Genomic DNA, 24510 nt, shown 5'->3' on the forward strand with positions numbered 1-24510 from the left:
TTTTTCTGAGTTTGCATACCTTTCTAAGTCACTGGATTCATTCCAAATATGTGATGCTGAATTGTGAAAAGACTATCTTTTCTTGCTTACTTGCCTTCTAGCTCCAAGCAAGGGCAATAAAAAGAATCTGATCAAAGTGAGACAACAGTGATTGAAAGGAGCAGTATCTATTCATCTGAGCTGTTCATCATTTTTCACTTCGAGTCACAAAGCAAAATTGTGTGTGTGTGTGTGTGTGTAAAACTGATCCTCACCCTTAATGGGAAGAAAAGGTGTTTTGGTTGCTGTGACAGCTCAGATCTTCCAAGAATTGTTGCTGCACATCTCTGCAGCAGCTTGCAGGATTTATAGCTGCCATTATAATTCCTGGCATAGAAATTATCATTCCGAATTGTGGAATAAATATATTGCCCGCAAAATACATTTTGTTTATGAGTCTATTTATGCTAAATTTGCATTAGGACAGTATTTGATGGGGCATCTCAAATGATTTATGTCCACGAGGAACTACTCCTTTAAGTATTAGACGATCACATTGTATAAATAACTCAGCCAGATGTCTTGTGAAACTATGAGTGGGAAGAAGAGATGCGACAAACTAAAAACAAACAAAAAAAAACCAGGGAAAATGTTTGCTCCGAAGCACTTCGTCCTCCCCAACGTCTTGGGTAGAAAAATGAAAATCGCTCTTCCCGCCCCCTCTAAAAAAATGACTCCAACTCATAGATGAGAGGAGGAGGAGGAGGTTTAAGCATTAGGTCCACAACAGCCCAACTGCAGGTGTGCGCATGACAAACCCAACTGACGTTACTGCAAGTAGCGGTCTCTTAAAAGAGCCCCAAGAGAGGAAATGCATTCCGGACCGATGGAAGCTTCACACGTTACACACTCCGAAATTCTGCAGGGAAGAGACCCGCCCACAATCTGATCCCCGCCCTTCCACCAAAGCAGTTCGGAATGCACGCAAGCGATGCAACAGCCCATGCGAAGGGTATGATAAGTCTATACATCGTAGCGTTTATTTCTCCACTCCACCCTTTGAAGAAGCCATAGCAGCCCACCCAACCCCGTTATTTTGGCGCCTAGTGACGCCTTGCTCTTAGGAAGGAGACAGCACTCACCGCATAGTAGAGTTTAGGCTTCGCGTTCAACAACACCGGGTCTGCAATGGCCTGGGGATAACCCCCCAGGTCCCCCCGACGCTGCAGCATGGCTGGCGGGACCGTCCCCTGCGCCCGCGGTCGCCTCTCCTCTCTCCCTCGAAGCACCTCAGAGACAGCAGTCAAAGGGTGAGCTTCCGCCGCCTCGCCTCGAAAAATCGGCTTTATAAAAGGCTAATACTCCGCAAAGTCTGGATGGGTTGGAGATTCAACTACAACTGCTGCCGCCACCGCTATTGCCTCCTAAGTGGGGCCAAGAGGGCGGGTCTGATTTTCTCCCGACGATTAGCTTGGAGAGGGAGGGGAGAGCGAGAGATAGGAAGGCGCCGGGGGCTCGCAAGCCCGTCTTCCCTCGGCAGCTGGAAGGAGGGTGCTTCTTTTTGTTCCTCCGAATTTTTGTTTCACGGGGGAGATTTGGCAGAGCAAATTATTTGGCGGTAATTGATAGAAAGAAGAAAATGGCATCCGATTTCCTCAGGTAGCCTGCCCTGAAAGCCAACATAAAACTCCTGTCTCTCGCCCAGCCACTTACCAGCTTCTCGTTACTTTAACCGATTTTTGATTTCATTCTGTGAAAGCCAAATAATATCTATATTCAGGAGCAGTGTATGTACAATTGGGGGGGTGGGGTGTACAGTACAGTACTTTTACCGTACTGTAGACTTAGGTTGTCACTTTTTGCTTCGCTATAGGAAGACTGGTGAGCGTAACAATTGCACGAACAGACATTCAGCAGAAACACCGTTCTTTGAGCTGTGGCAGAAAATCAACACCTTTTTGCTTTCACCAACAAACAAACAAACAAAAACGACAGCAACTTGCAAAGAGAGAGGAAGGGAAGGAATCACGAGGGGTGGTGGTGTTGCATCCCTGCTGATCTCAATTGGAGCAAGAGATCCATATGAAACCCTCATCAAATCACATATTGTATTCCATCTGTCTACCCACATTATGAGACTATTCAGTCCACACGTCAAAATCAGTCACCACAGATCCAATTATTCTTTCAAGGTAATAATGATCTTAAAGTCGTGTTTATCTTTTATTCTGACATTGTCCATGGACACCTTCAAAGTGAGTAATTCTATTAGACTTTGTCACCTTTACCTTTCAGGGAATTTAGATGACAAATAAGAAAGACAATAAAAAGAAGATAGGGATGGGTGTATGAACTATGCTAATACAGTTTGATGTCAACTCGGAGACCTTCAGACAATAGTCAATTCAGAATTGGAAAAAGGGTTATGGGTAGGAAAATAATGTACTACAAATTCCATATATCAGGAGGAAAATCAGTGCAAGAATAGTTTGTTCTCCTTTTCCTAATGTTTCAACAGAAACTGGAAAATAACAAATGGGGGAGGGGCTATCTGGAAAGCTCCATGTCTTTCCCTGTTTATTGTATTGTTTCATGGAACCTGTTAGTGGAATATAATGGCAACTGCTTATCTCAAGAATTAAACCCCACCCCACCCCCCCAATTGTACATACACTGCTCCTGAATATAGATATTATTTGGCTTTCACAGAATGAAATCAAAAATTGTTTTGCAAAGGAGAAACAATTGAAAAGAATTCCCTTGGAACAGTATGTTAAAATCAGTCAAAAGTCCAAGATTTATGAAACCAATAAAGAGATAAATTTGCCCAGAAAGGACTAAAACATCTATCTACCAGAAACAATTCTGATGTCAGCTAGATGTAAGATTGTTTATGTAAAGTAAAGAAAAGGATAAAATATATTAGATTGTTGTGCAATAGCTGTCAGAGCTTCTATGTATGTACTTCTTTACCACTTTTTCCACCTAAACCAAATATTTCATACAATAAATACAGGCAAACATCCGTTTAAAAGTCATGCCATCTTTAATTCTCATTTGCTAATGTTACAGTTAAAGAAAACTAAAATGGAGTCAGTATGCAAAATACTATTTGGACTATCCTACATCAAGACTATGTAAAATGAAATATTTGTAAGATAGTCATGTAGAAGGTGATGTGAAATTGTTCAGAAATTTTATAAAAAGCAAAATAAGCAACAATGGATTTAGATTACAATGAAGTTAATTTTGGCTGAATATCAATTTAATAGCAATAGCAGTAGACTTATATACCGCTTCATAGGCCTTTCAGGCCTCTCTAAGCGGTTTACAGAGAGTCAGCATATTGCCCCCAACAATCTGGGTCCTCATTTTACCCACCTCGGAAGGATGGAAGGCTGAGTCAACCCTGAGCCGGTGAGATTTGAACCGCTGACCTGCTGATCTAGCAGTAGCCTGCAGTGCTGCATTTAACCACTGCGCCACCTTGGCTCTTAAAGTATTCAAATAGTAAAAGCTGTTTGACAAATGTTGCTGGAGGCATTTTAACATGCTCCATAGCCATTTGACAAGGATGCTGTAGTAATGGATCACGGCAATAACAGAGGATTGGACTAAATGATTTCTGAAGTTCCTACCAGTGCTTCATATTTATATGATCCGATAATCCCACCCTAGCCTAAGGCATCTTTTATTTAAATGAAAGTTCAGAAGATTTACATAATGTAATAAATCACAGTTTCTTTAGGCAGTTTAGTGATTAAGACATAATTATTGGATTCATTCAGTCACTCATATACCAATGTTGAGAAACTGTAAAGTGGAGTCACACAGGAAACTACTATATGCCGGAGCCAATCAGCCATATGATTACTTAATATAATATTTGAAACAATCATAAAATTGAGAACAAGACATAAAAGAATATAGAGTAGTTTCTAATTGAATGTGCAATATAAGAAACAAATAATTGTAACTACAAAATTTAGCAAATAAACTTTTCTATTTTTCTGATCACCCATGAACCTTCTATTTGTAAAGTTATAAAAGAAGCTTCCACTAAAGGAATGTGTAAACACAATTTCATAAGAAAGAAATATCATATAAATACAGCATGAAGCTACATCTTCAATCAAGAATGGACTACTCAATGCTGCATTCTGATGCTGCATTCTTACCATTTTCAGGACAACCACACAAAAGCAATTTGCCACTATAAGTAGTCAACTTACAACCACAATTAAGCCCAAGATTTCTGTTGCTAAGTAAGACATTTGTTAAGTGAATTTTGTCCCCTTTTACAACCTTTCTTGCCATTTCTTTCTTGTTATTAAGTTAATCATTGCAGTTATTAAGTTAGTAACATGGTTGTTAAGTGAATCTGGTTTTCCCATTGACTTTGCTTGTCAGAAGGTAACAAAAGGTGATCAATCACATGGCCCCAGGACCCTGCAATCATAAATATGAATCAGTTGCCAATCTCTGAATTTTGATCATGTGACCATGGGGATGCTGCAATGGTTGTAAGTGTGAAAAAAGGTCAAAGGTCACTTTTTGGTGCCATTGTAATTTCGAGTGGTCACTAAATGAACTGTTATAAATTGAGGAATACCTGTAGGCTCTTATTGTTTTTTCAACTTCCAGGTTTTGGAATATTATACCCCTCAAAGTAAGATTTACCCCACCTTCCAAAAAAAACCTTAAACCTGGCTCTGGCATTTGACCTGAGGTCCCAATGGAGGTGTCACCTGATGGAAATGATTAGTGAACTAGGAAGATCTCACCCACACCCTGTTATATTCTGGTACCTAACTTACTTAATTTCTGCAAATTTTACTGTTAATGTTTTTATGTTTCTATCTTTGCTTCTATGCATTTATAAGAGTCACCTGACGGTGAGATGGGTGGCATATAAATTTCATATTTGTTTTATCTGCTTCCATGTGTATTCATCAGCCACGGCATTTCTCTATGCATTTACTGAAAACAGTAAATCTTACTTAATATCCAAAGTCAGACAAAAGCTAATACAGTAGCATTCATTACAAATTGTCACCAGATGAGATTAAAATATGAAAGGAACGTATATTGACCCTGCATATATAATGCATAAAACAAACAGGAAATCAATAAAGTTATATAGCACATATATGCATAGTTGTTTGGAATAGTAACTTAACATATTCTGCAGGATTCAGTATTTTAAATATCTTAACAAAATATTATTATTCTACAACAAGAAATGAAAACACAATATCAAATATACAGTATCATTTGAGAATTAAAATTACAAGTATCACTATTTTAGAAATTTAGAAAATATCATTCTCCATATTTACAATTAATTACAAACTAAGAAAAATACCTTAATTTCAACTTTTACTTCATTTCTTCAGGTATTAGCAATATAATTCATAATTAATAAAATATAATTTCTGAAATCAAACTATTCAAAGGTGTTTAAATTATAGAACAAGAGCTAAGGGAAAAATTCAACTTTAGGCATTATCATTGGCAAAAGGTCTTCCAGAATTAAAAGTAAATTCTTTAGAAAGCTTAAAAAATACTAGTCAATGACACTATAGGAGGAGTGATAGAAATTGTGGGCAGAGTGAAAAGAGGAATCAGCCTAGAGTAAAGTGACCAGATTTTAAAATTGGTAAAGCGGGACACCATTGACGGGGGGGGAGCAGGCCTTTTTCCATTTCAAGGCGCTGCTGCTTCTTCCACGGATTCCTTCTCCCCCCCCCCATCTCTTGGAAGTCCAGCCAGCTGCCCAAGCTCTCCGCGGAGACTCACCCAGAGTTTTCACCGCGATCTGCCTGGTGAGGGGAAGCGGCAGGTTGAGGCAGACCAAATCCACATCCTGGTGCAGCAGGAACTCTACCTGGCTGGTGTAGAAGGGGACGCTCATCTCCTTGGCCAGTTCTTCCTGAGTGCTGGCCCAGAGCGCCTTGACCGCGAAGCCCTTGTCCTTCAGAAGCGGGATGATGACCCGGCGGTCAGGCTGGTGCCGAACACGCCCACCCCGGGCAGCATGGTTGTTACTCCAGCTGCTGCAGCTGCTTCTGCCTGCTTCCCTCCACCCTCCCTTTTTTCCTCCCCTTCCTCCTCCTCCTCACTGCGATCCGGATGCCCGACGCGCCTTCCTTTCCTCCGTGTTCGGCCTTTTGCGCGGAGCTACAAGATTGCGAGCAATGCGGGGTTGCTACGCTAAGGGCGTAGCAACTGGGAACTGCTGCTGCTGCTGTCGCAGGGACCCAGCGGCACCCAATCAATGCAGCAGTGGCTGGCTCTGCTCCTGGCCACGGGCCCCTGCTGCGTCCAACACGTCTTCATCAGCAAGCGGGTTGCCTGCCCAGCTCACTGCCACTGCCCCTCCATGTCCGGGTCATCCCAAGCACGCACGACCCAGAGCTCCCCGCGCCTAGCTGCGTTGCGCACACGCGCGGGCATTCAAGGAATTCGGTGGTTTTTTAAAAAAAAAAATCCCGAACAACCTGATTGCTTGTTTTTTTTAAAGGGTGGAGGGAAAGCAGTCGGGCAGCCTCTATCGGGTGGTGAGGCGAGCTGCGTGTGAGGCCGCTCGGCCAGCCTGCCCCGCGACTCCTGCTAGTGCTCGGCAGCACACAGCCACCGTGCAGCCTCCGTCCCCGCAGGCCGCCCTCCCAGCGCACAGCCACTAGTCTATAGACAAAGATGACCTGGAAAAATGAGTGAAAATGTTTGCAAGAGGAAGCCACATGGTGGAACCAAAAAAAGGGCGGGGCACCCTTTCTACAAAAATTGGGACTTTTTAAAACGCCGCAGGATGCGGGACAAATTATTAAAAATCGTGATTGTCCCACCAAAAGTGGGATGTCTGGTCACCTTAGCCTAGAGTAGTGATGTCGAACTTTTTCAGCACTGAGTACCCAAACCGGAATGCCTGTGCATGTATATGCATGTGTACGGGCCAGAGCACTGGAAACCTGAAGGCCATCTGGCCAAAAAACAGGTGTGTGTGCCTGTTTTTGGGTGGGTTTTGGCCATTTTCAGGCTGTTTTCAGGCCATTTTTGGAGCTGTTTTCTGGCACTCCAGCACCCGTGAAGACTAGCTGGCTGGTGCACATGTGGGTGCCAGAAACCAGAAGAACAGCTGGCGATGCCACGCATGCCCACAGAGGGCTCTGCATTCCACCTCGGTCCTGCATGCCATAGGTTTGCCATCATGGGCCTAGAGTCTTTATGTAGCCACAGACAGCATAAGTCTAACCCATCTTGAATTCCATTGACCATTCTTTAACGCCAAGATAGTACTAACTGCCAGTTAAGTGGATTATTGTAACTACATACCATTAGTAATAAATTAGTTTAATTGGTACTTCATATGGTCTTTCATGCCTGATAGACAAACACCAATGGATAATCTAATAATTAGTTTTAATTTCTTTTACCTGCCCCCTCTCCTCTGATGAATAATCACTCAACAAAGCTTTGAGAATAATTTGAGTACTCAAGCAAAGTCAGAATGCAGAGTGGCTGCCAAACTGAACTCTGAGAGCTGTATTTTGTTTTTCTTTTTTAAGTTGTGCACAGCTCCACAGCTGTTAATGCTGTTGCTTTGCAAAATTGTGAGATATTTAGTAACGAGGATTTTCTGTTTTAATTTCCCTTTCACATCTTGTTTAAATAATTCATAATATTGAAACCCAAGTAAAAACTAATTAATTTTATACATTAAACAAGTTATTGCTTAATACAAATATCTTATAAGTAAAGAAATTAAATAAGCATCCACTGGCTTCTGTTTTATTTTACAGACTTGACTGAGCAACATTTACCGGGCCAAAATGCAATGAACCAAGTTAAAATCCCAATACCACTCCAAGGACAGCAGTACAGAAGAAGAGAAATCTCAGTATTTTTTCTTAAGATCTTAAGTTGCTAAGGAGGCAAGATAAAGTAATGCACTGTCAACACCTAGTATATTCTACATACAAATTGTATCCATATAATTTGCAAGGCATTTAAGGAGATTGTTTTGAACAGCATAGATAAATAAATAACAGTATATACAAATTTAGAGTTTTTTTAAAAAACATGATTAAATACAGAGAACAAGATATTTAATTTGGTATCAATAGATTTGATTTTGTTTCATGTTTATGTAAATATGCTATAATCATTTGCTATTGTAGGAAGTTAGCACCCACCCCTCTCCTAGGAAAATGAAATATTCTAGGAAATATTAAAAAGACGGAACATTATATTTCTCTGGATGAGAAATGGAGAAACATGTTTTTTAGGCAGGAAGCAGACAAACTTTTAATAGCCTCCACCCTCCTCAATAACCTACAGCAGATGTCAGCACTTAAGAATTAAAGAGATAGCTAGGTCTATTCATAAGCAAATGCCCTCACCTAAATTCCAGCAAAGGTAGGATTAGCCCTCAGCCATAATAGAAATTGCCCAAAGCCTCTTCAGCACATCATCACCCAGCAAGATTCAACCTGGCTCCATGGGAATCTGACAACCAATCAGAATACATTTCTTACACAGGAACAGGAAGCTCCAAGGCGAGGCCCAAGAGAGGTTATAAATCTATCTTCCTCTCTCACCCATGTGCCTTTTTTGCCCAGGATCTCAAACCATGTGGCCCTGTCCACCATTAAACCAACTTTCCAAGCAGACTCCATGTTTCCAGTGTCTGTCTTCCCATTTCGAACTGAACCCAGATGGACATTTCTTCCAATATTATTGTGATAAGTTTTTAAATATATAAGCTAGATCTTTGTTGGGTTTTTTTTTTAAAAAAAGCTTTCTATGCCATTTTTCCAGGTTAGAAACAATGTTTCTGTTTTCTATGGATCTTGGTAACATACCAGAAAAAATTAGGTTGATCACATTGTTACTGACCTCTTCAAGTCTTAAGTTTGCTGATCGAATCATCTTGCAATTTATGATGCCTGATTAATCATATGAGTTATTTGTACAAGCTTCAAAGAAATTATCTTCGTATTTACTTCATTCAGTAAAGTCCTTTTCCTTTAAGAGGAAATATCAAGTCTGTCTCACACCAAAGACTAAAATACATTTAGTACTTTTGTTTATCCTTCATTTGGGAAAATAGTTTCTTCACTTTCATTAGTACTCCTCTCTAAAAACTCTGCCATTGTTAAAGATTAACTGAGTACTAATGTGGAATTGCTGTCATGTTTGGAAACTATCTTACACGTTTGGGATTAGGATAGGATATTCTTGAATCATTTCCATTGCTTGCTTTATTATTTACTAAGACTCATATCAGATATGATTGAGGCAAACATAATAACTTATTGTTTACATAATTATGTAATAATATATGTTTTCATAATATTATGTTTTCAAATAATATTTGGAAACAAATTACATCCTCTGCAGAGCAATCACATTCTGGAGCTTGGATGCTTGACTGATTTATATTTGGAGTTTAAGAATATGCTATTCTTCTGTGCTGCTTTTGTCTCTGGAATTCTATAAAGACTGTTTTACATATATGCCCAGCAGGTTGCTGCTGTCTGTTGCCAAAACATAAAATCTTTTACCAAAACATAAAATCAGTTACACAGTGTGAGTATTGTAGGAATTGACCTGCATTAGACATGCTGCTATCTCCTCAATTGGCATGTACTAAAAAAGCATAAAGTAAGTCTATGAGTAACTTTTTGGTGCACTGAATGAAGGCAGGGTTAAGTAGAAATCTGTAAAAGGGAAAAGGAATGGCACTGAAGGCACTGAAGAAGACCACTCCCAAAGCAATAGTCAAGATAAGCAAGGCTTAAGTGTGTCTAATTTGAGAAAACATCTCATCCTAGTTCACATGAACATACAGGTGTGTGGGAGCACATTTAAACTTGCAAAATTGTTACTGTAGCTACTACAATATAAGTAGATCTGATCTATATGCCATTGGTTTCTTAGTCTGATCTGACCTATATGACAGTGATTTCTTAGTCTGGCCTATTTTATAGGAATGTCAACATCTGGCACTGGAATATGATAAACAAGAATAAAAATAATTGAAAGAAACAAGTCATTTAATGTAGTAATGTAAATATTAATCTTAGACATAGTATATACTCAATCAAAAGAAAGGCAGTGTGAAATAACCACAAAATAATAATAATATAATGGAACAAGTAATTTTTCTATAGAAGGCCATAACATTACAACAAAATATGCCAGCATTTCAAACATTCTGCAATAATGGACCACTGAAACATTTGGAAAATGAGGGGAACGATCCAATGAAAGAAATACATCCTTAATAGGTTTCCATTTTTAAGTGGATTTGAATTCACTTGTTTGGCAAATAAAAGAAATATTAAGATTGCATTTGAATATAATTTCCACTCCCCTCTTTTAAACCAAATTCTATATCAAAAAATTAATCCAAATTAAATGCTCATTTACAATTTGGATACTTTTATTATTCAATACAAAAATAAAAACTTTTAGAACAATAATGCTGATCAACAATGTTGTACATAAGCACAATATTGCACAATGTTGTACAAAATACCGGTACTAAGTGGCTGGGAACAAGTGGACCTGCAGCCAATGAAATCCCATTTTGAAATATTTAACATGAAATATCCTCTTTGCAATGTACTTTTGAAATTGCAAATGTGAGACCATAATTCTTAGCACAGAACATGTGAATTTTCAGTCATTATTCCACTTAAAGATTAATTGTTGTCTGTTGGCTGAATATTAGTATTAATATGTATGCAGTGAATCATATTTCAGCCACTAAATTTAACCACAAAGCTAATTGTCAGCTTACAGAGGATGAGGGAGCTGATACAGTGAATATATTCTTGCCAGTTTAGCTTTGGCACACAGGGAGAAAAAGCTAATGTGTAAACAGCCTCTGGCCCATGATTATGAAGAGGCTGGGTGGGGGAGAGAAGCAGGGCCTTTAGTAGACCTATTTGAAGGTCTGCTAGTAGAATTTCCAGCCCGAAATATGGTAACCTAATCTAAATCTATTTTTTTAAAGTTTGAATGAGGCAGCAACTACATGAATGTACAACGTATTTATTGATGTATTACAACCTGGTGGCATGTTAAGGTGAAAGTAGGGTGTGTTCCAGATAGGCAAGTCTGTTCAAGACTTGAGTAAAAGGAATCAGATAGTGGCCACATACATAAGTTAAAAAGGAATGCAGTTAACTTTTTAGTATGAAGATACAGAAATGACTAGGACAAGACTATCATACCAAATTAAAAAGCCAACTTACAACAGAAAGCATAGTCAAGAATCTTTTAGAACTATAGCTGCAAGACTGTTTTTAAAATTTGTGATAATTATTGCTATAAAATAGGCTTTTTAGTCAGATGTTCTAAATGAGAACATCCTTCAGATAGATAACTTCATGGACAACTTAAACTTCTTTAATTTACATCAGCGGTGTCAAACTCACATCGTCACAGCATCATCACGTGATGTATCGGGACTTTCCGCCCTTCGCTAAACCGGCTGTGAGTGTGGCCAGCACATGACATATCCATCCCGTGAGCCAGGAGTTTGACCACCCTGGTTTACATAAACCACCTATCCATCCAGGTTCTGTGTTTCATAAGCAGCTTGATCTCCTTTCAAACCTTGCAATAATATTATCGTATTTTTCGGAGTATAAGACACACCGGAGCATAAGACGCAGTAAGGTTTTGAAGAGGAAAGTTTTTTTAAAATTTTTTTGCACTCTGCAAACCTCCCAAAAACGGCCTGTTTTTCGTGAAAACGGGCCCATTTTTGTCAAAAAAAGGGCATGGATAGCCTTTAGGAAACTTATAGAGTGCTGCTGGAAGCGGTGGGGCAAAAAAGGGCCATTTTTCGCTCATTTCTGCCCGCCCCAGCCCCCAGGAGCTCTCTGAAAGCCTTCTAAAAGCTATGCACAGCCATTTTGATGAAGGGGCGGAGTTTCAGGAGGCAAAAAATGCTGCATTCAGTGTATAAGACGCACCCAGATTTTCAGCCTCTTTTTAAGGGAAAAAAGTGTCTTATACTCTGAAAAATACGGTAGGTACTCATTGTAGCATATGCAATTATAGAATTGGTATTCTTAATTGTTTGAACCATAATTCATCTCACTACATCATATGCACAAATTGCATGGATTTCTCAACAACCACATGCCTTACTGAAGGAAAAAGTTACTGATAATATTTTGACACTGCATATTTAGCCTAGAGTAGAAGCTGATAGTTCAGTTTAGGAGTCTAAGGAGCCTAACCCAGTTCTTAATCCGCCTATTGCTGCCTCTGCGTGCCTCACTTTTTGCCTGTACACATCCTGTTTTTGGCCTCTTAGCGCCACATTTTCAGCCGCCACACGTTCCATTTTGGATCCCTACCACCTGTAATAGGCCAAAAATGGGACATGCAGAGGCTGAAAATGGAGCATGCTGAGGCAGTGATAGGCAGCAGCGGTGATGGGTGGCCATGGCAGTGATGGGTGGTAGCAATCCCCACAGCCTGGAACAGCTGATAGGCGGTATTCCGGGAGGTAGATCCAACTGCCAATCAGCTGCTCGTGCTAAATCAGATTGTGCTGAAGCTGACCAGGCTGTTTGCTGCAAGGAGGCAAATTGCTGAGGCAGAGCCAAAGGGAGGAGGCCAGTGGGTGGACGGGGCTTTGGCAACATTGGCTGTATAAGATACACAGACATTTCCACCTACTTTGGGGGGGGGAGGTATGTCTTATTAACCGAGAAATATGGTACATTAATTAATTTCAGTGTTAATCATTTTTTATGAAGAACTGATTATATTCCTTCCTTTCTCTATTTATAATAAAGTAATATTCAAGCACTTCAAGGTGCTTCTTACTACCTACAAAGCCCTTCATGGTAGTGGATCTGCGTACTTGGGAGACCGCCTCCTGCCAATTACCTCCTCTCGACCCATAAGATCGCATAGATTAGGCCTCCTCCGAGTGCCATCTGCCAGCCAGTGCCGGCTGGCAACTACGCGGAGGAGAGCCTTTTCAGTAGCAGCTCCGACCCTCTGGAACGATCTCCCCGTGGAGATTCGTACCCTCACCACCCTTCAGACCTTCCGCACAGCCCTTAAGATCTGGCTATCCCGCCAGGCCTGGGGGTAAGACCATAGTCCGCCCCCACCCGAATGTTGTATGAATGTTGCTTGGTTTTAATTATATATTGTTTTTATGTTATTGTATGTCTTCCCCTTCCATACAAGTTGTTAGCCGCCCTGAGTCCCCTCAGGGAAAAGGGCGGCCTATAAATAAACTCAACTGAACTGAACTGAACAATTAATAATGTGTATGGCAAGCATACAGAAAGGAACAAAACCAATACTCTCACACAGTGACTTAAGTTTCAAGCCTGCAACTTAAAGAATGCAACAACCACGCTGAAACAAAGATCTAGTGGACACATTTTCATTATTATCATCCCCCAAGAAATGAAAAAGAAGTAAATGAAAATAAATTTATATATGAGCAGTTGTGCTGATTCTAGATATTTTTTACCATACTGTGTTAATTTTGGATACAATGAAAATAGCTATCAGTTTTTATACTTGATTACTGTACATAAAAGGGTGTTCATGGACAGAAAACATGGTTGGGCTACAAATTAGAAAATAGATGGCTTTCTGAGGTCACATGAAAGGATTCCTACTTGGATGGGGTTCCCAAGACAGAAGCAGATTTAGAAAACTTCCAATTATCAGTTCAAACTAATTCACTTATCTGATTCACACATCACACCAACCATGTGCTGCTTACCCTTACTTTTTACACAGATATTGGCTGATATATTAAGTCAAAACTCAATCAACAATGATTAGTGTTAATATAACCTTATATTTTGACAAAAAGGTACGAATTGCTACAACTATTAATATAAATATTGATCCACAACTATTGTCATAGGAAAATTCCAATAGGAAACAAAGGCAACAACACAAGCAAAATTCTTATTCCAAGATCAAGTTTATTGTTTTCTAATAATTTGCAACATTAGAAATGAATAGATATAAAAATAATAGCAGTAATACACTTGTATTAATAAACCATTGCAATGGGCCAATGACAAATAGCAAGTCCTACAAGGACTGCTATAAATCAAAGGGCTCCGAGCTGATCTTGAATCCTATCCTTTATACTGTTGTTCTAATCACATACAAGCTTCACAACTTCACTGTCACCTTCCATGAACACCTGTGTAAATTACTTTCAATTCTTCATTTCCAACAGTTTCATTCTTCCTGTTTTAAACAAATACATAGAAGTGCATATTTTGCAAAAAACATATTTCATAGTTAGCAACAGCTCAGCAGGATTACAAATATTTCTGGTAAATTTTGAAATCATCCTAACTGAAAACTTTGGTTCATATCTCTTTCTTCAGGGGCCTTCTATTATCCATAGGACTTACTGAATCTAATAGATCAATAGGCTATGTTTCTTGATTCTCACACTATGATTTATATAATTGTGGTCAGATGGCTGCTGCAGATTGTTAAGATTATCCCCAGAAAGTCCTGCTGAACTCTGATATTTTTGCAGGATGTATCAATGCATTTAATTTTCCTTTTAAATTAAAAGAATAACTTCATTGTAATGATTCTCACAAAGTCAAGGAAATAATAATGATAATCACCTTAAGAAAAAACAATTTAATTTTGCTTTCTCTCAGGGAGCTATTTTTAACTGGCAATGCACCTCCTGAGGAAAGAATGCTTCCAATTCTTCTGAAAGTGATTAACCTTATTTTTCTGGAAGGCCTTTGGAAATTAAGCAGCTATAATAAGATTTACACCAAATATTGTTTGTCACTGTTATCAATAATTGTTTCATTGTTTTTACAGTACTGTTTTCCTTTAAAAAGGCAATTATTTTCTGAAGCTGCAGAGTAAACAATTTATGATCCTTCTGAATGAGGACGATGCAGTGTTGCTACTGTTTTTAAATTGACTTTTGCTTGTTTGGTTGGCCATCCTATAAAGAGGATACTTTGAAGCTCAGCTAGATTAAGATCCTAATTTTTGCCAAGGTCCTGAGTGTTCATACCTGGCATGTGAATGGATATCCAATAGAACAAGTTAGCAACTTTCAATATTCATGTATATATTAATCTCTCTGGCAAAATATAGGCTACATCTGAATTACGTTGTCCAAGATGCTAAAAAAAACAGCTCTTGAAACATTTTTACCTTTGCAGAGATGCATTATTTACCCCAGCAGTGCTAAAAATATTCTCAACTGAAGTTTTTGTACAACTTGGCTTACAGCAGTTCATTTAGTGACCATTTAGTTACAATGACACAGAAAAATGTGACTTATGACAATTTTTCATAATTATGACCTTTGCAGCATCTCCATGACCATGTGATCAAAATTCAGATGCTTGACTTTTGCTGTGTCCCAGAGTCATGTGATCACCTTTTGTGATCTTCTGACAAGCAAAGTAAATGGAAAAGCCAGATCCATTTACCAACCAGGTTACTAACTTAATAACTGCAGTGATTCACTTAACAATTGTGGCAAGAAAAATCGTAAGATGGGGCAAAACTCACTTAACAAATGTCTTATTTAACAACAGAAATTTTGGACTCAATTGTGGTCATAAGTCGAGGACTTGGACCTTGTATTTGGACCTCAGATGGGATTGTGTAACTCATTTGTTTCCTGGGACAGTATACAATCCAAATTTGTGTTTGCTCAAAGTAATTCTCTACCAGGAGACTAGAGTGGTGAAAGTGAAGAGTATGGATATGTTTTCTATCTTATGGGCTTATTAGCTAATATTATGTGTTTTTAGTTTCAACTTTGGTTGATAATATTGGCTCATCTTGGAGATTACCAGTAGAAAATGCGGTATATAGGTTTTTACAGAATGCACTTCTGATGATGGCAGGGAGTGTCATCAGCATCATGATTTGTAAGGCCAGCTGGATCAGATGGATTTCTCAGAGCCGTAGATTTGAGGAGTCAGTCTTACTTTTTCTGCTGGCAAGATATTGAAATCAAGTAAATGTCTCCAAATTTGGTAGAGCTCTAACTTTAGCATGTTTATACATACTTTTAAAGCTGTTCCTTTGGAAATTTTAAAAGTCCCATATACGTTCAGATTTTGGGTTGTGGTGAATATGATTGATATGTTCATGTCCTGTTGCCTTGCTCTTTTTATAAAGATGCACAATTACATGTTATAACACCACAAATACAATGTTGTTAATCTAGAAACGCTGCCAGATTGCAGACAATGCAGAAGTAAATTGTTGCTGCCCTCCAGGGTTTTATTAAAATTTCCATGAGATTTCCTGGTGCTGCCCCATTCAAGTACTAATTTGGCCTGAGCCCAAACAAGTTCAGGCAGGTGCTATCAACTTCTGACATCCAACTCATTCTCAATGAATTCCTTAAATTTTCTTGAGAGAAAATTTAATATTTTACTGAAGCAGTTCTGTTTTCCTGAATACACGGTTGGCCATCTTGTTTTGGATCCTTCTATATGCTTTTATATATGCTATATGCTTCTATATGTTAAGATTGAACAATTTGACTTCTGAGTTACCAACATTCACTAGAATGTATGTTCTTTACTTGACTTTTATCATGCTTTGGACTTTTTTAATATGTTCCAGCCGAACGGAAAGACAGAGAAACTAAGCATCCTAAATGGGAACATAACCCTTCAACAAAAATAAACTGATACAGTTCCAAATACAATTTTTGTTTTCTAAGCTCTCTCAGATGTGAATAGAATGAGATTCCCAGGCTCTAAGCCTGTGTGTGTTGCAGTACTCAGAACACAATAGGAAAAGTGTCCATTTTTGGAAGGGATTGTTAAAACAGATTCCTAAGACCAATATTGCCGTTGGCTTCAAACAGTTGTTCACACCCTTCTGGCAGGAAGATACTGAAGTTCCTGCCAAAAAGCTGGTAAAGGTGAAAGGAAGGTAAAAGGACAAAAGGTTCTTTAAGGAAAAAGGGACAAAGAGAAATCTTATAAACACCAAATTAATAAATAGGAATTTTCAACTTTTTAAATATAGCCCTGTTTATGTAAATTAGTAATTTTAATTCTACTTTTTTCCCCAAAATGGTTTAGCTTTTTCAATTCACTCAAAATTCCTGGCGTATTTTATTGAACTGAATTAATTAAAAAGTTACCACGAAAAACACTATAAAGTACAAAAAATGATATTCTGACATTTGAAGGTATATTTTACATTTTACTTTACATGTTACTGTTTACCTATTCCTCCATTTCATGTGGAAGACCCTAAAATTATTCTTCCTTCCAATGTCATATGTTTTCATGTATTCATAGTCTAGTAAGATTTAATATGATAGATATCTATTTATTCATCTGCAAAATAGCCAATAAACAGCAGAGGTTAGCCTGCAGCAAATTAAAATGTTCTCGCCCAAATGGACAAAAACACTCAAGATGACATTACAGGGAAGTGTACTTTAGAAGTGGAGAAGAAAAATACAACTAGAGGTCATTTTGAAAGTGAATGGTTTTAACACATTCATTACACATTACACATCAGATTTGGTACCTGAAAATGACTTTGAGAGACAAGAAGAACCATAGCCTAGACAATCTCTGATAAATGAAAGTGAGCTTTCCTCATCTTTACAGACTCGGGCTATTTGCTGATATTCTGCCTTAGTTACTTGCCCCTCTTTCCACTTTTTATACTTGTCCTTTTTATATTTCATTTTGTCAGAGAGTTCTTTATGGAGCCATGCTGGTTTCTTGATGATGCCCCCTTTTAAAATATGATGGAACTGCCTGTGGAAAATTGAGACAGAAATAATGAAATTAATTTTGTAATTAATTTGCCTTTTAAGGCAAAAAAAGCAGTGTGAGTGGGAATGGCTTGTGATTTCCTCTCAGATTTTTATTAACTTTCCTTGTAGGAAACTGGCAGAGTGTTGGAAATGATGATCAAGTGAACATTATTTGGTGGTGACCATAACAGCATCAAAGCAGGCACAACTTTGCCAAATTTTAATCCCACAGGGAATAGGAATCCTAGATTTTGGAAACATTCTGTAAGATAGACCATTTGAGATATATCAATTCAAAAAGTATTGCCCTATGCTGCACCATTTTGCCCAATTAAAGATTACAATCAAACAGACAAGAGACTTTTAGTAATATATACATTTACTGATAAGGATAATAATTTCGGACTGAGCTATTGATATCAACAATCCAGGTTTTTGTAAAATTATAATAAAATGTTTTTGTAAACAGATAGATAAACAGACAGACAATATTTAAAGTTATTGCAGAAGACTTCAATTAACCTGTCTTTGCTTTCAAATGCTTTAATATCTGTAGCAACCGTTACTTAAGAGATGGATTTTTTACTTGTTGCTACAAATAAAAGAGGGAGAAAGATTTCAAGGTAGATAATTAATTGGTCGCAGAGATTAATAGGTGGCATTGGTCTGGTAATTGATAAATGTTTAGTCACTAGAGTCTATTGGAAAGAAAATATTTTAACTCAATGATTCCTAATGAAGAAAGGACTATAATAGGAATCAATATAGAGAAGGGTAATGATTTGGCAGCTATATTAAACAATTATGATCAGCTATGATTCATTTACAGATTTGTTTTCTTGGTTTCCTATATGTTCTATACTGTATTTTATAAATTGCTTACTTTCTTTCAACTTCTCATATGCACTAATAGAATCTGAGCTGTTCAAAATGGAAAATTATCTTGGATTTATAATGATTTAACAAAGATGTCATTTAATTTTGGAACAATTTAGTGATCACTAGGAAATTGCCTAAAAATACAAATGCCAACACTGTAGCGCCCCTTATACTAATTATGATATATCCAGAATAGTTCTGGTTGCTACATTTGAAAAAGAATGTTCATAAAGAAAAAAAGAGGATAGCCTAAGTGGACATGGCCTCCAATATCTTCCTTACAAAAAAAGAGCATATGTAATATCTGGGAATCTTTATTTTGAAAAATGAGTGACTATGGCAACATAATCAAGATGCCTGGAATCATGAATCATGTGATGGGCAGGGAGTTTTTTCCCCACTCAAGATATTGGAAGGTAACTTTGACAAAAAAAGCATGTATTAATTTGGCTAATAATTAATTTGTGGAATTCACAAATTCACAAGATGGTTTTAAAAGGAGAATTAAAAGAGGAATAAAAAAAGATAAGGAATGGGGAGATCAACTCACTCTGCATTCCCTAGTCAGGTTTAAGTTCTGTTCAGCCATTACCGGTACTCATGTTCACTGTTTTAGTGATCAGCTAAAAACCATAAGGTGTTAGAAGGAAGGGGTAAAGGTCATGGGATTGTGAAATTCAAGTAATAACATCCATGCAACTCTTGCAGACTCATTGCTAAACACACAAACACAAACATACACACACACAAACACATCAGGCAGGAATTTCTGAGGCTATAGCAGTACAGGTTTTTTAAAAAAGATTTTTCTGTTTAACATTATTTAAACTTTGGGGATAATAGTAATGTTGAATGTGTCTATTTTACAAAGCAAAGAGAGTGAAAGCTGTTCCAAGATTTAAATTAGATTAATCGTGTATTGAAATGTATGTTTACTGATGCCAATTGCATGTGATCATTATTTCTAAATATCCACATTCATCTGGACTAATGAAAAGTGAAATAGCTTCTTGAAGCCAAATCTGTCCTTAGCCATACTAACAGACACAGAACAAATGTAATATTGGCTCCAGAAATTCATATAGCCTCCTGCTGAAATCTTAAAAGGGTAATGTTACCCCAGAGCAAATATATCTATTGCTAATAAAAAGGCATCCAATCCAGGCTCTGTAAGTCAGTAAGAGCTGCCTAGATAGTTGATACAGCACAGAATACTAGAATGAAGCCACTTAAAAGCAGATGACTATTTTGTCAACATGAAGGCAAGTTTCCTTCTGAGATATTCTAAAGCTTAAATCCAGTATTTCTTTCTTCTCCTTCATTTCTCCTTTGTTTCGTTGTTTCTAATTGGCTAAATTGTCTGTTAATTAAAGACAGTCGTCACTTAACAACTATTTGCTCAATGATTGGATGAAGTTGGGTGGCACAACAAATGGTAACTACCACTTCCTGAAGATTGCGCTTCTGCACTACTCACCTATTTCCCTCCATCTCTTCCCTCCCTGAACTCTGCCCTGCACTTCACTGCCTCCGGTATCCTCAGTTGATTCTTGCTGTGTCTTCCTCCTAATGCTGACAAGACATACTTGGCTGAAGCAGCTGCTGGCTCTTTGCAATGTCTCAAGACTCAGGCTGGAAGGTTTAGAAGAACGAAAGTAGCCCAAAGGACTGAGTGCAAAGTGCAGGGTAACCAAAAGAACAGAGATGGAGGAGGTGAAGGGAGGTCAGCAGGGAAAAGTGGCAGAGACTCCTCTGCCAAAGAGAGCTTGCCAGAGCTGACTGGGAAGGAGGCAGTGGAACAGAGCCGGCAGTTCCTGCAGAGCAGGAGAAGCGTAAGGTCTTCACCTAACAACTGCAATCTGGACTATCAGAATTGCTGTTGCTAAAAGGTAAGGTCATGTGATGTTTTGCCTAATGACTGCTTCACCTAAGGAAGAAATTTCTGTCCCAAATAGGGTTGTTAAACAATCACTGTAATCACTATTCTTTCTCTGAAAAACTGTAATTTGCACCACCACATGGTGGTGCTGTAAAAATGCAGCAAGACAAATTTATTTATGAATTCTTTGATATATATATATATATATATATATATATATATATATATATATATATATATATATATATATATATATATATATATATATATATATATATATATATATATATATATATATATATATATATATATATATATATATATATATATATATAGTGATTGCACAATTCAAATGAAAGATTTGGTAGTGCTGTTCATAGTGTAATCTTTATATATTATATTTCTTCAGTCTTTTGTAATGGTTTGTAACAAAGCCTAAAGCCTTCACAAATACTGTGAAGGCTTTTAATAGAAAAACATTCAATTTGTAGAAATAAGAATTCACTACAACTATTAATGCTCTTCCCTTTTGAATGATGATTGCAGTCCCCAATGGTTGTTAATTTAAGAAGATGCAAAATGATGATAAACTTATCACCACAAATCAAATTTTATATTGTGACATAACTGTGCTGTTTGGAAGGAGGAAATAATAAGAACATTATTGCCAGACTTGCCTCAATCCGATCCCTTAGGAAAGAAAAGCCTTCAACTCCATTTGGTTAAAACAAAAGATTCTTGGTTGCAGTAAAGTCAAGCCAACTCTGAAATTACTGTGCTTGCTAGATACAAAAATAAGGTGTAGGTTTGCTCCCATCCCATCCCTCCCCCCATGACCAGTCTGTTTCCAGCCAACTGGAGCTCACCAAGATGTTTTGAGAACTCTGAGAAGCTTGGGGATAATTCATATAATTCTCAGGGTGCTTGGCCATGGGATGCTGGTAAAAACAGGATCTGGGTGCTCTGGTCCTTCTCAATTGTCATTCCCCCCCCCCCTTCTGATTTCTTATCAGGTATACACAGCTTTATTGCCCTTTCATCCTCCCCCCTTTCTTCTTTTGACGGCAGGATGCCTGTGAGACCCCCAGGCTGAGCCAGGCTGAGCTGACATTTTGTCCCCCTTGACAGAGAAGTTAGTCCTGCAAAAGAAAAAAAAGGGAGGGAAAGATACACAACATTTCTCAATTAGCAAACAGTTAAAATGCGGCTTATCTGTGTATCAGTCATGGAATTTTTAAAGCAGTTTGGGATTTTTAATATGTTGGGAGTTGACCCATTCAGTTTCTGAGGGGGGTAAAGTAATTTCAGGCTGCCAACTACTAAGTTTTCCCCCCGATGTTTGTGAGAATACAAAATGTCTTTGACTTCAAAGTGCTGCTCTCTCCCTCGATCATAATAGAGTTGGGAAGTGGTTGCAATTTGAGAAGCAATGAAGATGTGATTTCTGGTTTCGGTAGGATACAATAAAATACTGGGTGTACACTTCTGAGCATTTTTAGTAGCTCAAATTCTACAATTACTGGGTTAATAATCTTTTTGATGGGGAAAGGTCCAATGTATTTCAGCCCCAATTTTTTTGATGGTTGTGTAGATTGTAGGAATTTGGTAGAGAGGCAGACCTTAAAAGACGGCATCTTCTCCACCTTGCTGGCACTGTCACTGTGGCTGGTGCAGGCTGGACTGCAGGGCCAGGCGCTGGAGTAGTTGCGGTTGCCAAAGGATTCACTGCTGCTCCCATTGTGATGCTGTGACTGAAATTGGCTAGTCAGTGGGATGTGCCATCCAGGCTAGGGCTTCTCCAGCTTTGAGACAACAAAAAGCCCCCCTCAGGAACTTTATGAGTTGCTCATCCTTTTGCTCTAGCTCGCCTGCACTCAATTCTCCTCCAGCTCCCTTTGGGTCTCTCACCAGTGGCCACCATGGCCCCCACAGGTAAATGTCACTCCCATGGAATTACTCTTTCCTCCCTTGGACTTTTTCCTGATTTCCACCTGCTTTTTTAGAACTACCATATGGAAGAAATGTAAAATAGCTTTCAAATCCTTAACTGTTATTAAACTCAGCTGTGAACAGTTCAAACTACTTCATAAGCCAAAATTTTAAAATTTTCTTCCAGGAAGCCGAAGCTTAGATTAATTTTGTCCACAGTAGGCTAGATGACATGGCAAGTTGTGATTTAAAAAAAACAACAGCTGGACACTTTCATGATTACTAAAGAACAATACGTATCTGTGTTTTATGTTGGTTTCATATGTTCAGTTGCTCATTGTATCTTTAATATGTTTAATTCTTCTGTACATCATCCAAAGATCTGTGGTTATTAAGTCTAAAAATGTCAAATTTAGATAATAAAATGACATTTACCAATGCCAGTTACGATAAATTTTTGTCTATTTTTATGTTCCTACTGGGCTATGTCAATTAGGCACTGATACCACATGGACAGTATTAAGGGGAAAAAAGAAGAGTAACTTAGTTGTTATAATTTTTGTTATAATTTTTTAGCCTGTAATACATACCAGAAATTAAAATGTTTCAGCACTGGAGATTTCAAAATAATATCTCTAGAAGTATTACTTTTCACTGCAAAATTTGATTGGGATATCAAACATCCAAGATTCTTTTGTATGGATTTACTTATATTATCAATTTTTGCCAGAAGACTTTTACATATAGATGTTAACTTTTATCATAGGAAGACATGAAAGTAATTATTTGTTCTAATAAACTTTTATTCTATATTTCAATTACTTCTATTTCAAGGATATTGTAATAGCAAAATCTCTATGGAGATTCTCAGTCATCCAAGTCATGGTGCTTTTTCAGGAGGCAACTGGACTTTTTTTCTTTTTCTTTTGAAGACATTACATGGTGAGGGAGTATGAACAGTTTTCCAGAAAAACTGCAAACTACAAAAACCATCTGTGCTTCAGGTTGAGATGCAGACAACACAGCCTGTGCCTGTCTTCAACAGTGAAGGGACACAGGGCAGAAAACATCCTGCAGCCATGAAGGTTCCACACACATTTGCACTACTCAAGTGACCCTGAGAACACAGATAAACTTCCAAGTGGCCTCCACAACTCTCTAAAAGAATGCAAATGACCAGCTGTCTACAAGGAATATAAATCCTTCCATTCCATACCATCCAGTCAGAGCTGAAGAATCTTCTTGGATGAGAAGTGAAATGTCTTCAAAAGAAAAACAAGAAAAGTCTAGTTGCCTCCTGAAAAAGCACCTTTGGGACATGTAATGACAAAATATTTACAAGAAAAAAGTTTATAAGCTCTTAAGATACTACCGTTTTCTCCAGGGGAGGGATTTTTTTTTTTACAGTGAAAGGGTGTTATAAAACATATGAGTCCCCCCCCCCCCAGTGTTGACATGCTGTTCAAGTCCCTCTTACAAAAAATACTGAACTGGATTCATTAACAACTTAGAAGCATCTTGTTTTCATTTTGACTTTCACGAATCGAAACTGATGACTAGTGCTCATTACCTAAGAGGAAATAGCATAATCCTTGTCAGCAACACTAATTTGATAAACATGACTTTGGTTCAACTAGGCAGAAGTGCATTTACGTAAAAAATGATTTACCCATGTCACTTTTTAAGTGGATCTTTAGCAATTCCAGTACATGGTACACTCATCAAAACATTTTTTTTAATTCTGCTTTTACCCAAACCTGGAATGCAGATGTACAGAAAAGAAACAAAATCATCATTTCAGAAAGTTATGATCTCCATTGCACTTTTTTTCCTTTTTACGACTCTTTTATTGAGGTCTAGTTGGGGTGACTGAATGAAGCTGAGCGTTTATTGTCTGGGTGCCCTTCCTGACATCTATGCAGAGTACACAGCAGATATTTTCACTTTGCGCCCTGATAGAAAAACATTTGTCACTGCCTAGGATTGAACTCTCAATTTTCCAAGTGAGATGCAAGTGTCTGCACCTCTAGACAACTGTGTCACT

General features: G+C 38.0%; 1 protein-coding gene and 1 long non-coding RNA gene across 7 annotated transcripts in view; one reads left to right on the forward strand and one right to left on the reverse strand.

Annotated features, from left to right (window-relative positions):
* Positions 1–24510, reverse strand: part of ARHGAP6 (Rho GTPase activating protein 6) — a 269632-nt gene that overhangs the window by 135626 nt on the left and 109496 nt on the right. Inside the window, exon 1 of one of the 5 annotated variants that reach the window (XM_014057663.2) lies at positions 1122–1704. The exons of 3 other annotated variants lie outside the window; for them this stretch is intronic. In XM_014057663.2, coding sequence (XP_013913138.2) covers positions 1122–1211 — 90 coding nt within the window. In that variant the 5' untranslated portion in view covers positions 1212–1704. Of the gene's footprint in view, positions 1–1121; positions 1705–24510 lie in introns of those variants that run through there. One more of the 5 variants, XM_014057664.2, reaches the window with a different exon arrangement.
* LOC106542052 (uncharacterized) lies at positions 293–9364 on the forward strand. 2 transcript variants are annotated; one of them, XR_001313020.2, is made up of 4 exons: positions 293–991; positions 1853–2171; positions 4624–4783; positions 7782–9364. It is a non-coding gene; the product is annotated as an uncharacterized LOC106542052 (long non-coding RNA). The 2 variants fall into 2 exon arrangements; XR_015698228.1 differs by lacking the exon at positions 293–991 and adding an exon at positions 1201–1289.

This window comes from Thamnophis sirtalis, unplaced genomic scaffold (genome assembly GCF_051295495.1).
Source record: "Thamnophis sirtalis isolate CommonGarterSnake01/CBP01778 unplaced genomic scaffold, rThaSir2_p1.2 scaffold_12, whole genome shotgun sequence".
NCBI classification, from domain to species: Eukaryota; Metazoa; Chordata; class Lepidosauria; order Squamata; family Natricidae; genus Thamnophis; species Thamnophis sirtalis.